Source organism: Meles meles, chromosome 7 (assembly GCF_922984935.1).
Source record: "Meles meles chromosome 7, mMelMel3.1 paternal haplotype, whole genome shotgun sequence".
Taxonomy (NCBI): Eukaryota; Metazoa; Chordata; class Mammalia; order Carnivora; family Mustelidae; genus Meles; species Meles meles.
The window spans coordinates 55,971,394-55,985,781 of NC_060072.1; the positions used below are offsets into that span (position 1 = coordinate 55,971,394).

General features: G+C 36.5%; 1 protein-coding gene across 1 annotated transcript in view; it reads right to left on the bottom strand.

The window, feature by feature from the left end:
• Positions 1 to 14,388, bottom strand: part of LRP6 (LDL receptor related protein 6) — a 175,962-nt gene that overhangs the window by 76,400 nt on the left and 85,174 nt on the right. The window contains exons 4-7 of the mRNA XM_046011596.1: positions 6,883 to 7,079; positions 4,995 to 5,126; positions 1,222 to 1,618; positions 39 to 210 (exon numbers count right to left, since the gene is read on the bottom strand). Of these exons, the coding sequence (XP_045867552.1) occupies positions 39 to 210; positions 1,222 to 1,618; positions 4,995 to 5,126; positions 6,883 to 7,079 (898 nt within the window). The remainder of the gene's footprint in view (positions 1 to 38; positions 211 to 1,221; positions 1,619 to 4,994; positions 5,127 to 6,882; positions 7,080 to 14,388) is intronic.

Genomic DNA, 14,388 nt, shown 5'->3' on the forward strand with positions numbered 1-14,388 from the left:
TATAAAACTGGTTTTAAAATGAAAAAGCAAGAACAAACCTCAATTTTGTCTGTTTTGGCATCTCCCCAGTATATTTTGCCTTCATCATAATCCAAGGCTAAACCATTTGGCCAACCAAGAGAAGTGTTAACCAACACTACTCGGTCGGAACCATCCAGAGCTGCTCGCTCAATTTTCGGGATTTCTCCCCAGTCAGTCCAATACATGTACCTATAGAAGTATACAGAAAATGAGCTAAAAACAGATAATAAACTGTAACTTTCAGACATTCTAAAGGTGAGGTCCACCCCTCATATTACACTGGTATCAGTTAACGCCATAGAAGGAATAAAAAAAAGGACTTAAACATACTCAAAACTTATGTTTAAGACAGACATAATAGTATATACATGCTTACAGGAAATTTTCAGATCAGTGTTTTCCAGAAATGATCATAAAAATGCCTTCCAATAATGAGTTCCATTTTTAGTTATGTTTCTTCAAAATATTTTGTGCTCCTTCCCACTAACAATCTTTTTCTTTTTTTCTAAACTTTTTATTTATTTAAGTAATCTCTATACCCAACATGGGGCTTGAACTCACAACCCCAAGATCAGAAGTTGCATGCTTTCCTGATTGAGCCAGCCAGACACCCCAGTCATATTTTTTTCTTGCTGGCTTGTCACCTGACATAAAAAGGCTATCCCAGTAGTGATAGTCAGATGACAAACTAACCAACCAGTATGTTAACTCTTTCTGTAGTACCAAGTAATTGCTGTGGTGCCTGGGAGTTTAAGTGGCTCCAAGGCATTGATATACACTAAAGTATAATAATTTGTCACTATGTTCACCTTTAGAATGAATCTCATAGTAACAAATATTGGTGGGTATATAGAAAGCTGTGTTTCCCTACACTGTGGTCAGGGTGTTATGACCCCCCCCCCAAAAAAAAATCAAGTCATTCATGTATCTTGGGATATACCATATCATTCTAGAAATGCCAAAAATGGGATGAAATTAAATCTTCTAGGGGAAGAAAGGAAAAGTATTCGAAACATTCAAGGAAAAAAACCTAGCAATTCTTTAACTTGAGATTTTATTCAAATCACTATGTTCTAAAAATGAACAGCCCTGAAGAGGTGTTTATTGAAAACAACACATACTTCATATGTTTTTCTCAATGCTTTTAGAAACCTGTAGAAAACAGAAACACCAAAGTTTTCTATCAGCAGAGCTTCTTACCCAACCATGGGATCTAACACAATAGCCCGGGGTTCCTCTAAGTCCTCTGAAATCAAGATCTTCCTCATGGTCCCATTCAGCCTTGTCACTTCTATCCGATCAGTGCCAGTGTCTGTCCAATAAAGATTTCGGGCAACCCAGTCAACAGCAATGCCATCAGGATGTGCAATTTGAGCGGTGACCACAAACTGACTGCCGGATCCATCTATGAATGAGCGGCGTATGGCCCTCACTTCATCATCAGTCCAGTATATATAGCCTTCCACAGGATCATAATCTATGGCAATGGCATGACGGATGTCTTCTAATTGCAAAACAATATCTGTGAAATCTGGTGTATCCAAAGAAATGCGTCTCAAGTCTGTCCTCCGTGCTAAAAGCAGTAATTCAGTGGCACCTAGAATAAAGTGAGATAAATGAAGAAAAAATTGAAAACCACAGGCAAAATTTAAATAAAACTTTAAATAAAGAATGTAGAACTTCTTCAGGAATTGAAAAGTAAAGGAGTATAAGAGGATACTTGGGGGGCACCTGGGTGGCTCAGTGGGTAAGCCTCTGCCTTCAGCTCAGGTCATGATCCCAGGGTCCTGGAATCGAGCCCCACATCAGGCTCTCTGCTCTGCAGGGAGCCTGCTTCCTCCTCTCTCTGCCTGCCTCTCTGCCTACTTGTGAGCTCTGTCTGTCAAATAAATAAATAAAATCTTAAAAATAAATAAATAAATAAAAGGATACTTGGGGTCCATTTTGGGTAGAAATGGAAAGTAACATAGTGAACTAGGAAGAGCTTGACTATGAGGTCAAGCTCTATAATGGCTCAGTTCCTCAAATCAAGTTCTGATTCCTTCTTAGGTTCATTTGTTATACAGTTCCTGGAATTAATAATAGCTACTTAAAGGTATAATGAAGAGTGACTAGGTAATGACTAAGAGGTTGAATAGCTAAATATTAAAGGAAAAAGGAGACATAGGATATAGATCCTTTGTTTGAGAAGTATGTTCGCAAAGGTAAATGAATCCAAGACAAAGATCTTTTGTGTTTGATGAGAGTGTTCTAAAATTGGATTGTGATGGTTTCACAACTATAAATTAGTTAAAAACCACTGAATTATACACTTAAAATGACTGAAATTTATAGCATGTAAATTGTATTTCCGTTAAGCTGTCTTAACAAAGAGAACTATAAGGCAATGCCTGACATAATTAATGACAGAGAGAGCTATAGTAAAGGAAAATGAAGCAGCAAAGAGAGGGAATCACTTAAATGTCATACTGCTTAAGAATAAGAGTTGTGGATCTGACAGAACTGGTGGATTCAAGTTCCTATACAAACTTAGGCAAAACTTCATCTCTCTAAACCTAGTTTCTTCATCTATATTTCAAGGATTGCTCTGAGGATTAAATAAGATCCACGTAAAATTCAGGAATATACTGAACATGTAAGTATTTGGTAAATATTAGCTAATATATTATTACTATCATTAGAAAAGAAACACTTTTTTAAAAAAAAATATTTTATCTATTTATTTGAGAGAGAGACAGTGAGAAAAGCATGAGAGAGGAGAAGGTCAGAGGGAGAAGCAGACTCCCTGTGGAGCTGAGAGCCTGATGCAGGACTTGAATTCTGGGATCATGACCTGAGCTGAAGGCAGTCGCTTAACCAACTGAGCCACCCAGGTGCCCAGAAAAGAAACACTTTCAAATTTTTATTTCACTGAGTTTTAAATCAGATTTATTTATGAAATGTTTTTAACTCGAAGTAGTATTGAATAAAAACACAGCTGAGAATGAGGACGTTAAGCTCAATCTTTTTTTTTGTTTGTTTTGATTTTTTAATGTTCAAGTACAGCACCAGTAATATCAGCTAACGATTATAAAAGATAATAAGCAAGCTGACATCTGAAGAGTGAAAAAAGATTTCCCAAAGAAGTGAGACTAAAAGAAAATACTGGCATTTAGCTTCACATCAATCTGGAATTATAGTTGAAAAAAACTGAGAAGAGGAGTAAAGCTCTCAACAACAGCTTTTTGACTCAAGGACTAATTATAAATGAACTTAATCTCAGAGAAAATACAGTCCTAAATGCCACAGCAGGCACCAAGCAGGAGTAACTCTGTACCATTCACTGCCTCTGCTAAATACCAAAAGGAGCCAGTCCCAAAACTCTGCAAACAAAGAAGTCATAGAAAGTGAAGCTGTTAATTTGAGCAAGGTGATCAAAACAGAATAGTTAATTTGAAGCTACTATATGCCAAATGTACATCTAAAATTCAAAATACTAGTTAAACATGTGAGGCAGTAGTCAGACCACTACTGCTAAAATAAATCCTCTGTTTTAAAGTCGGGCTACATTTTTAAACAAAAACATTACAAAAACCTTTTGTTTTAAATTGAAACCAAATTATTATTTGCCATGGGAACCGTCTGACAAGAGTCAGCCAGCTTCACCTTTGACTAGGAGGATAATTTATCAATGCCAAGTCATGACAAATATCCTGTAACCAACTCAATTCCATCCCTCTGACTCCCTGACCCCCTTGCCAGGAACTCTGTAACCTACTCTGAAATAAAGGTTTCTGCTTTTCAGAGTTAGATAAAGAAGCCACTGCTAAATGTAACAATTTTCTCACCAGGTCTTGCTGGTGGCTAGAAGACCAGAGAGTGATCCATAGAGGTAAGAATGAAAAATAACATTCTCATTAAGAAGAAAAAGAGAAGAAATGGTGTTCTCCCAAATCAGAAGTCCCCTGAAATGTCCTAAGTCAACATATTTCTCCAATATGCCCTCTTTCTATAGGGAATTGAGAGAGTAAGGAAAAGAGGCAGTGGTTAAGTATAGAAAAAAGTTGCTTTAAAAACAGAACATGGAATTTTTTTTCATCTTCTGAAAGTACATCTCAGGTGTTAAAAGGCAATTAAAAATATCATTCAATAATTTTTTAGAAATATATCTACCCCATGATAAGTCATTATAGTTGAAAGTTTAGTAAACACTGCTTCCTTGCAGAGGTCCTTTATTTACAAATGCTACCTACTGTTAAAAATATATTCTTTTAAGGGGCGCCTGGGTGGCTCAGTGGGTTAAAGCCTCTGTCTTCGGCTCAGGTCATGATCCCAGGGTCCTGGGATCGAGCCCCACATCGGGCTCTCTGCTCCGTGGGAAGCCTGCTTCCTCCTCTCTCTCTGCCTGCCTCTCTGCCTAGTTGTGATTTCTGTCAAATAAAAAAAAAATAAAAAATAAAAAAATATATTCTTTTAAGATAAGTAATACTAGGAGCACCTGGGTGGCTCAGTGGGTTAAGCCTCTGCCTTCAGCTCAGGTCATGATCCCGGGGTTCTGGGGTTGAGTCCTGAGTCAGGCTCTCTGCTCAGCAGGCAGCCTGCTTCCTCCTCTCTCTCTCTGCCTGCCTCTCTGCCTACTTATGATCTCTCTCTGTCAAATAAATAAACAATATCTTTAAAAAAAAGATAAGTAATACTCATTTTCAAGATATCAATGATTGACATTTCATAAAAAAAGAAATCGCACCTAATTTTCTTCAAAAATAGCACATTAAAAATTTAGTTAAAATGCTACAATAACTTACAAAACAGTATTAAAGAGATGCCCTAAAACACAAAACACCCCATTATATAACTGATTGTGATGACAAAAATCAAGCAACTGGTCTCCCAAATACTGTAACCTACAGAGCTTATTATAGAGAAATAAAATAAATTATAAAGAATTTCAGTTGCTATCTGGATTTTTTCCTTCTTGGAGGCCATCTTCTTACCATCTTTGCAGGTTTTTCCATTCTCCAGGAGTCTGACCCCAGTTGGGCAAGCACACTGATAAAAAGGTTTGACTGGAGACATCAAACACAAGTGAGAACAACCACCATTATCAATTCCACATGGATTTGTAGCTGTCAAATATAAATCACATTGATTAATACCAATGATTATGGATGCCCTCCCTCTCTCTAGGTACAGAAAGGTTAACAACCATAACATGAGCAACTGTGATAAACGAATTAGTACCAAATATCATCCAGGTGCTTGGCTACCAAATCATTTGCAAGGAAGGGAATTAATCAGTGAGAAATGACTTAGCATTCTGTACCCAAACAGGAATACACAAGAAATAAAGCAGGAGTCCCCTGCCCTAAAAGTGCTTACGATCTAGTCAGTACACCAAAATTAACAAGCTAGAAAACAATACAAAACAATGAAACTAAGCGCTACCTTGAACATGACAGACCATAAATAACTACAGAGTCAAATTGGAAGTAAATCACGAAGAATTAAAGAAGAAAACTTTCATGGAGGACACAGGACATAACAGGACCCCTGAAGGATAGGAAAGATAGATAGGAGGACATTTCAAATGTGGTAAAACTGTATGAATAAGAGCCTGGAGGCTGTACACTGGGAAAAATAATAAGGCAAATAGTCTAACTAAATATTCAGATTTCTGTTGACTAATAAGAACTAGAGCTGAGTGAGCACAGAGAATGGGAACAAATTGTGGTGGATGGCACTGAAAGCAAAGATGGTAAGTAGAATGGTAAAAAATCCACTTTGGAAAGATTAACTGGAAAGGATAGGCATGGTTGATTAAAAGACGAAAAACAGAGAAGCAGAGATTAATTAGCACTTTTGTCAAAACTATGGAAAGGGATGGATTTAAATAATATTCATAAAAAAAAAGATGGAGATCAACCAAATATGAAACATAAAGCAATGATGACTGCAAATTTTGAAACTGGTAAAACATAAAGGATCAACAGTGCCATTAAACAAAAATAAAAAACAGGGAAATTCTCTAACGGCTAATGATGATAATCAAATTTTCATACAGTGTTTTTTAAAAACATTTTTTAAAAGGGCAGCACATATATTTAAAAACATTTTCATGGACTCATGATCATCAGATTCCAATATAATATATTATTTAACTATCTCCCCCTAAATGGACAGAGCTAATACAAAGCAATGCAGAATCAAAATACCCTTTATTTTTGGCTATGGAATACAATCTGAAATATACTTAGACACATGCCAGACATTTATTTATATACAAGTGCCAAACACTTAACATTCTCATATTCCTTTTAAACCTAGTTCTACTCCTCTCTTACAAGAAATTGTTGCCAGCAGTCGAAGTCCAAGTCACTGCATAGGTTGACCAAAAATAGAAGCAAAACTAAGAAAAAAGGTTGGGGTGGAGATGGCAAGGGAAGGGGAATGTGCACAGAAAAGTTTAAGCAGGTATTTCATCAGGCAACCTAAGGAACTTAAATTCACCAGTTAGAGTCACAAAGGTTTCTATTTTTAAAAAGTGTTACTTTTTAAAAACACACTAGAGAGAAATAATATAAAGAAGAAATGCATTTGTATATAAGCTTAGCTATCTCAGCTTCTTATTTTATTTATTTCTCTCTTCTCAACCACCATAACCCCAGATCCAAACAAAGGAGTCAGGTGGCCAACAGTGATAGATAACAAACTACAAATGGCTTGGGCTGCTGTTTAACCTGAATTACATTTTGACATTTTCCCCATGTTTAATTCCTTCCCACTACCTTTGGATATGTCCTCTCTGCTCCTGCCTTCACTAAAGCCAGGCATCTGAGTGCTAAAGCTATTCCAACTTGCAATTTAAAAATCAAGATCACTTACCATTTGGCTGCCTCTGTTGGCTGAAGGCATGTATATCCATGGGAGAGAAGATGTTAGAATGGATTTCACGCAAACCCTCGCCAGTGTACTTGTTGCAAGCCAAAATGGAGTGTGTATTCCAGTCAGTCCAGTACAATGTGTCCTCAAATAATGTCAAGGCAAAAGGATGTGGAAGGGAACCTTTAACCACTGCCTGCCTATTAACAAAAACAGAAAAACTCAAACATTTCTAAGTTTTATCAAAACTTGATTCTGCCCATTAAAACATCTTGTTTTCCACAATAACACACACAAATCCTAAGTAACACATATCTTAAGGTCAAATACACCTATGAAAAATAAGTCACATAATAAATCTGAATATATTTTCATAGTGTCCAAAACTCCCAACCAAGTACTTGGCAACAGGCCCCAGGTTCATTACAAACTAGCAGAGAGAAGGCTCAAGTATTAGCACTGCTCTCAATTCCCATCTCTGGACTCACATCTTCCATCCTTCCATAGAATTCATGTTGTTAGGTGGACAAAAAGAAAAATCCCCAGGTTTGAAGTTGGCACTGTGAAGGAATTTTAAATCTGCAATAGGTTTTTCCCTTCTTGATGTGTAAAAACAAAGAATCTGAGCCTGTTTCTTCCATCATTTCCTATAGTTTTGGTAACTGAAAGTAAAAAACATATACTTGAGGCTAAAAAAGGTGTTTTGGTGGAGCTATTCTGCAAACCCCAGTCTAGCTCTAGTAAAGGATCATTTCTGCTTGCTTTCTGCTATATAGTGACTTAACCTCCACAAGTCAGGTAGCAAAAACAAAAACAAGTGCTGCCACTTGTGTTCATGAGACAAAACAGACCCAAAAATCTCACAAGCAATCCATACTATATGAAAGGAAAGGTAGAGAGCCTGATTAGTGCTCAACCACAGAACTTTGCAGTGTCATGGAGAGTTATCAGTAAATATTCCTGAATAACAAACAAATCATGTTCTGCTCCAAAATAATATTCAAGAAAAAAAATTCTTTGATATTTACCTAATATCAAACATAATCTTTTCATAGACAGACTGGGAGGGAGAAATGGAAAGTATAAGCAACCGAAGAGAAAGAAAGAACATCACATATTGTAGGGAATACAATCCAGTTTTTAAAGTCCTGGATATTACTCGATGATCTCAAATACTGAAGAGACCACCAGCATACAAAATTAAATTCAAGAATGGTAAGGTAATTTTTATCTAAGCAGAGTTAATATCTGTTATGTACATGGAATGGTCCTAGCCTAAGGTGTTTTAAATTCAAGCCAGATTTTTAAAAAACTGAATACAAGATTAGCATGACTGGTTTACCAAACAAATTTTCTATTTTAGACACTCATCCCTACTCTGCCAGCCCACATCACCACAATTTTCTCCCATCTTTCTTCTTTTTCCCGTAGCAGATTACTTCTCCTTTTCATTTCCCCAAAAGAACTGTCACAATGTCAACTTCTGAGGTGGTTTCTTCCACTTTTTAAATGAACGGCTTTATTAAGTTTACCAAAGTGGTTATGTTAATTATAGGAATAATATCATAGTTTAAGTCCAAATTTAAATAGGTCTACATATTTCACACTAAAATCTATCAAAATTCAGTATGGTAAGAGAGTTCTGAGAAGCTGCCAAGAAAGAAGTTACACAACTGGAAAAGGAAGAATAGTAGAAAATGACTTAGAATTTCATTAACTACCCTAAATAACTACAAATTCCATAATAAAATCTTTGCAAAACTTTGGGAAGAAAAAAAGCCTTCTAAGTCCTTTGTATATTATTAAATCAAAAGTTAAAATTCACCCCATGAAGTAAACACAGGAAAACAAACAGTAAAAACAAAATCCCTCCCTAAAAGATACACTTATAAAAGATAAACACTTTATATACTGACTAAAAACATTTATATATCAGTAAGAAATCAGACAGACCAGAGTTCAATGTCCCTGACACTTATTTACATCATTTCTGCAAGTTTTATTTTCTTTATCTATAAATGAAAGATAATAATATATCCCCACTGAATTACTATAAAGATTAAATGATAACATATGCAAAAGCATTTAACACGTCTGGTACTTAATAAACATTTCACAAATAATCCCTCAATTTTAGGATACATTTTTCAATATTTTAATATTTCTGAGATGGGATAGAATTTTACAACTGAGGTGTACATTTCCTGTTTTAGTCTATAAATCAATAAAAAGTTCTTAAAATCAATATCATTTTAGAATCAATATCAATCAATATATATAGAATCAATATATCAATCTATATTTATAGAATCAATAGATTCAATAATATAGAGAATCAATTTCATTTTAGAACTCTGGCTTATTTATATTCCCAAGATCTCACACAACACTGTGCACAAATTAAATGGGATAATTAGACACTCAGTACTCAGTAAATGCTTGATAAAATTAAATACCCTTATTTTTAAAAAATATTTTATTTATTTATTTGAAAGAGAGAGAGAACAGCAGACTTCCTGCTGAGTAGGAAGCCCAAAGTGGGACTTGACTCATTCTCAGGACCCTGCGATCATGACGTGAACCAAAGGCAGACGCTTAACCAATTGAGCCACCCAGGCGCCCCTAAAATTAAATATCTTAAATGATATATGTAATTAACAGAGCTGAACAAAATGCAGAATTAGAAAGGTATCACTTACTCTTTTTTTTTTTTAAGATTTTATTTATTTATTTGACAGACAGAGATCACAAGTAGGCAGAGAGGCAGGCAGAGAGAGGGGAAGGGAATCAGGCTGCCTGCTGAGCAGAGGGCGCGATGTGGGGCTTGATCCCAGGACCCTGGAATCATGACCTAAGCTGAAGGCAGAGGCTTTAACCCACTAAGCCATCCAGGCGCCCTGTTATCACTTATTCTTAACAAATATTTTGGTCATTTATTGATTCATCCAACCAATGGTGACTTGTTCCTAATAATGGAAATAACTGTACATAGTCTTCACCTTTCATCTCTCTGGTTGGGATTACTAAGTAGGCCCATCTCTCGGTTTCTCCCTGAAAAACTTAAGTTTCTTCAAGGAGGAGTTGATCATGGGTACCAAAAACAAACATGGCAGGCAAGATCAAAGCCCTGTTCTTCAGCAGTATGTCACAATAAGAGGAGTTAAAAAATGGATCTCTAATATGAAGACAAAAGAAAAGAAACTGAGACTGCTGTTGATATTTTGATTTAGTGCTGACAACCTCTGAGTAACATCCCTTCCCCGTGTCTGTCATTTTCAGCAATGTACTGATACGGCTCAATCCCACCAATACCGCCAAGTACATAAGCCACTTGCTGCCTCTTTCGTATTCCATGCTTAGTGGGTGCCTCTCTCAAATTCTGTACCAACTGGACTTATCCTTTACAGAACACCTGTGCACTTGCATTCACTTTCTCTGTTTCTGGACCTCTTCCCAGAAGGCTGTCCTCTGCCCCTATTTCAGAATTCCCCCACCTGTGTGGGTAATAAATCTTTGTTTGGTCATACCAAAGCACTACTGTCATTAATTCTGACATGTGAGCCTAACTTTGAAAAGGAGCTACCCTCATTGTAGTGAAGCTGTTATAATACATAATATATATACCTCTGCTACCAGTGGTAGCAGCACAGGTTTGGAAATCTCCACAAGCCCTCCACAAGAAAACACAACAACCAGGTGCAAAACCAAAAACCCATGGACAACACTCACAACAGAGCTAAGTAAAAAAATATTACCACAAAATCCAAAATCCAAAAAGGTATGGCAAACTACCAAGAGCCCTAAGAGCTGATTGGCATCAGTATTTCTGCAGGAGGAATCAAAAAGAAAAAAACAGGGCCATCAAGAGACCTAAGAACAGGAGAACACACAAGATAAGTAACAATGAAAAGTAGGGCAAACAAATATGAGAACATCAGTGACTAGGAGGGGTTCTGGCCACTCCAAGAATGAGTGAATACAATGAATTCATGGTTGGCACTGAAGGGGCTAGTGTACTTTAACCCACTGTGAACTCTCAGACATTCCAGGGCTCCCTTCCAGACAAAGCCCCAAACTGAGGATAAATTACTGGGAGTAGAATGAAAAATGAGAATGATAGGTACAAGCAAGATAATGGAAAAATAAGGTACAAAAAAAAGTGGGAGAAGGAATCAGAGTCAGGAAACATCAGAAAGCAAACTGCCATTTTTTAGAATACACACACACAAAACAAGAGTTCTGCGAAATTACGAAAGTTAAGATGCACCCTGCCTTCTTCAACGAGTTTAAGAAAAACAATCACACATGAAAATAAGACAAAGAAGTATTAAGGGAAAATCCCATTTAAAAAGTTAATATTTAAAACAAAACCAAAAATAAAGAGAAGAACCATATCTCTACAGACAATTAAACTATGCCAGAAATATATGACTCTTGAACAAATAGAATTTATAACCTATTGCAAAATAATACTTTAACACAAGAGAATACCACAAATTAAAATTAAAAACCTCAAAATTGAGGTGACAACTGATGAAAGATTAAGAAATATAAGAATAAATCATTTCAGAAATGAAGTTTAAAGCAGAAGTAACACAAGACACAATAAACGCAACAAATAAGGAAACAAAGTGAAAATGAAAATTTTTTTCTTTTTTGTGATTTTTTTTCAGTTTTACTGAGAAATGATTGACATATATCACTGTATTGAGTTTAAGGCATACATGATGATGGCTTGATTTGCATATGTTATAAAATGATTACCATAAGAGGTTCAGCTAATATTCATCACCTCATGTAGAAACTTCAAAAAAATTTAAAAATTTTTATTTTAAATTTAAAAAAATTAAAAAATATTCTTTGTGAAGAGAATTCATGGGATTTACTCTCAATAACTTTCCTGTATGTCATGCAACAGTGTTAACTACAGTCATTACGCTGTACACTGCACCCCTAAGGAGAAATTTTATAAAAAATCAAAAAGAACTAGGAGAAGAAATTTTTTAAAAATAAAAAATATGAAATACAAAGGACAGGGGAGAGAACAGAATTATACTGGAGCAAGGATATGACCAAACAGTAACCTGAATCCTCAGGAAGGATTAGAGAGTACCAGAAACAGCAAATATGTAGTTTAATACAAAAAGACTACAAGCACCTGGGTCTCTCAGTCAGTTGAGCATTTGCCTTGGGCTCAGTCATGATCCCAGGGTCATGGGATGGAGTTTCACATCAGTTTCCCTGCTCAGTGGGAAGGCTTTTCTCCCTCTCCCCCTCCCCCTGCTTGTGTTCCTTCTCTTGCTGTCTCTCTCTTTGTCAAATAAATAAAATCTTTAATAAATAAATAAATAAATGACAATCACAGCAAAGAGGAAGGGAGAGGGAATGGAGACACACTAGAGTAAAATTTCTATACTTTATAGGAAGTAACAGTTTATATAAAGTTGATTTTAACAAAATGCATATTGCAACACTTAGAATAATCACTAAAATTGTTTTATTCTCTGGGTTGGGCCGCTGCCTTCGGCTCAGGTCATGATCTCAGGTCCTGGGATCGAGTCCCGCATCGGGCTCTCTGCTCGGCAGGGAGCCTGCTTCCCTCTCTCTCTCTCTGCCTGCCTCTCTATCTACCTGTGATCTCTCTCTGTGAAATAAATAAATAAAATCTTTAAAAATATATATATATATATAGGGGCGCCTGGGTGGCTCAGTGGGTTAAGCCGCTGCCTTCGGCTCAGGTCATGATCTCGGGGTCCTGGGATCAAGTCCCGCATAGGGCTCTCTGCTCAGCAGGGAGCCTGCTTCCCCCTCTCTCTCTCTCTGCCTGCCTCTCTATCTACTTGTGATCTGTCTCTGTCAAATAAATGTTTAAAAAAAAAAAAAAAAAAAAAAAAAAATATATATATATATATATATATATATATATATATATATAGTTCAAAAATTGGGATGCCTGGGTGGTTTGGTCAGTTAAGTGTCTGAGTCTTAATTTCGGTTCAGGACATGATCTCAGGGTCGTGATATTGAGCCCCAAGATGGGCTCTGTGCTGGGCATGGGTCCTGCTGAAGAGTCTCTATTCTCCCTCTGCCCCTCCATACTCTCTCCCACTCTTAAAAAAAATTTAAATTAAAAAATCAACAAAGAAATTACCTATTAGAAAATACCTACTTAATACAAAAGAAGACAGAAAAGAACCCCCCCAAAAAATCCCAAAAATGGATAAAAACAAACATCAAAATGTCAGATGTAAACCCAAGCATATCATTAATAACACTAAATGTGAATAAACACTTCAATCAAAAGGCAAAATGTTGGGGGCACCTGGGTGGCTCAGTCGGGTAAGCCTCTCTGCCTTCAGCTCAGGTCATGATCCCAGGTCCTGGGCTCTGCTCAGCAGGGAGCCTGCTTCTCCCTCTCCCTCTGCCTGTCACTCCCCCTGCTTGTGTACTCTCTCTGTCAAATAAATAAATAAAATCTTTTTTTTTTTTTAAACCCTAAAAGGTTGAACATCTTAAATATATACAGTTTTTCCTTTTCAAAAAAACACCTCTCTATATATAGACAAAGATTGTTAGACTGGGTAAAACAAAGCAAGATTCAACTATATGCTGTCTACAAGAGACACATTTTTTATTCACAGATACAAATTGAGAGTAAAGGTCACTGTAAACAGTAACCATTAAGAGATGGAGTGACTCTATCAGACAAAACACACTTTAAGACAAAAAATATATAAGGTAAAGAAGCACATTTTATACAAAGATTCCAATCATCAGGAAGAAACTACTATAAACATATACAAAAAAAAACAAAAACAAAAACAAAAAACAAAAAACAGAGCCTCAAACAAATGAAGAAAAACCTGACAGAAATGAAGACTGTGATAGACGCAGTCCAAGATCTCAACACCCACCCTACTTTCACAGAGGTATGTAACAACTAGACAGAAATGAGATGCTTAGCTGGCTTAGTTGATAGAGCAAGCAACTTTAAAAAAATATATTTTTTATTTATTTATTTGAGAGACAGTGCACAAGTGGGAGGAGAAGCAGAAAGAGGAGGAGAGGCAGACACCCTGTAGAACAGGGAGACCAATGTGGGGCTTGATTCCAGACCCTGGGATCACAAGCTGAGCCAAAGGTAGACACTTAAATGACTGAGCAAGCCACCCAGATGCCCCTAGAGCATGCAACTCCTGATCTCAGGGTTGTGAGTTTGAGCCTAACATTGGGCATACAGATTACTTAAAAATAAAATCTTAAAAAAAAAGAACTAGACAGAAAATCAAGGATATGGAAATCTGAACATTATCAACCAATTTAAACTGGCCTCTAAAGAAAATTCCCATCCAATAACAGAACATACATTCTTCAAAGTATGCATGGAACTTACTCCAGGATAGACCACATAGCAGGTCACAGAATAAATCTCAATTCATTTTAAAAGACTGAATCAGGAGCATCTCTCTGCTTTTGGCTCAGGTCACAATCCTAGGGTACTCATGCGCA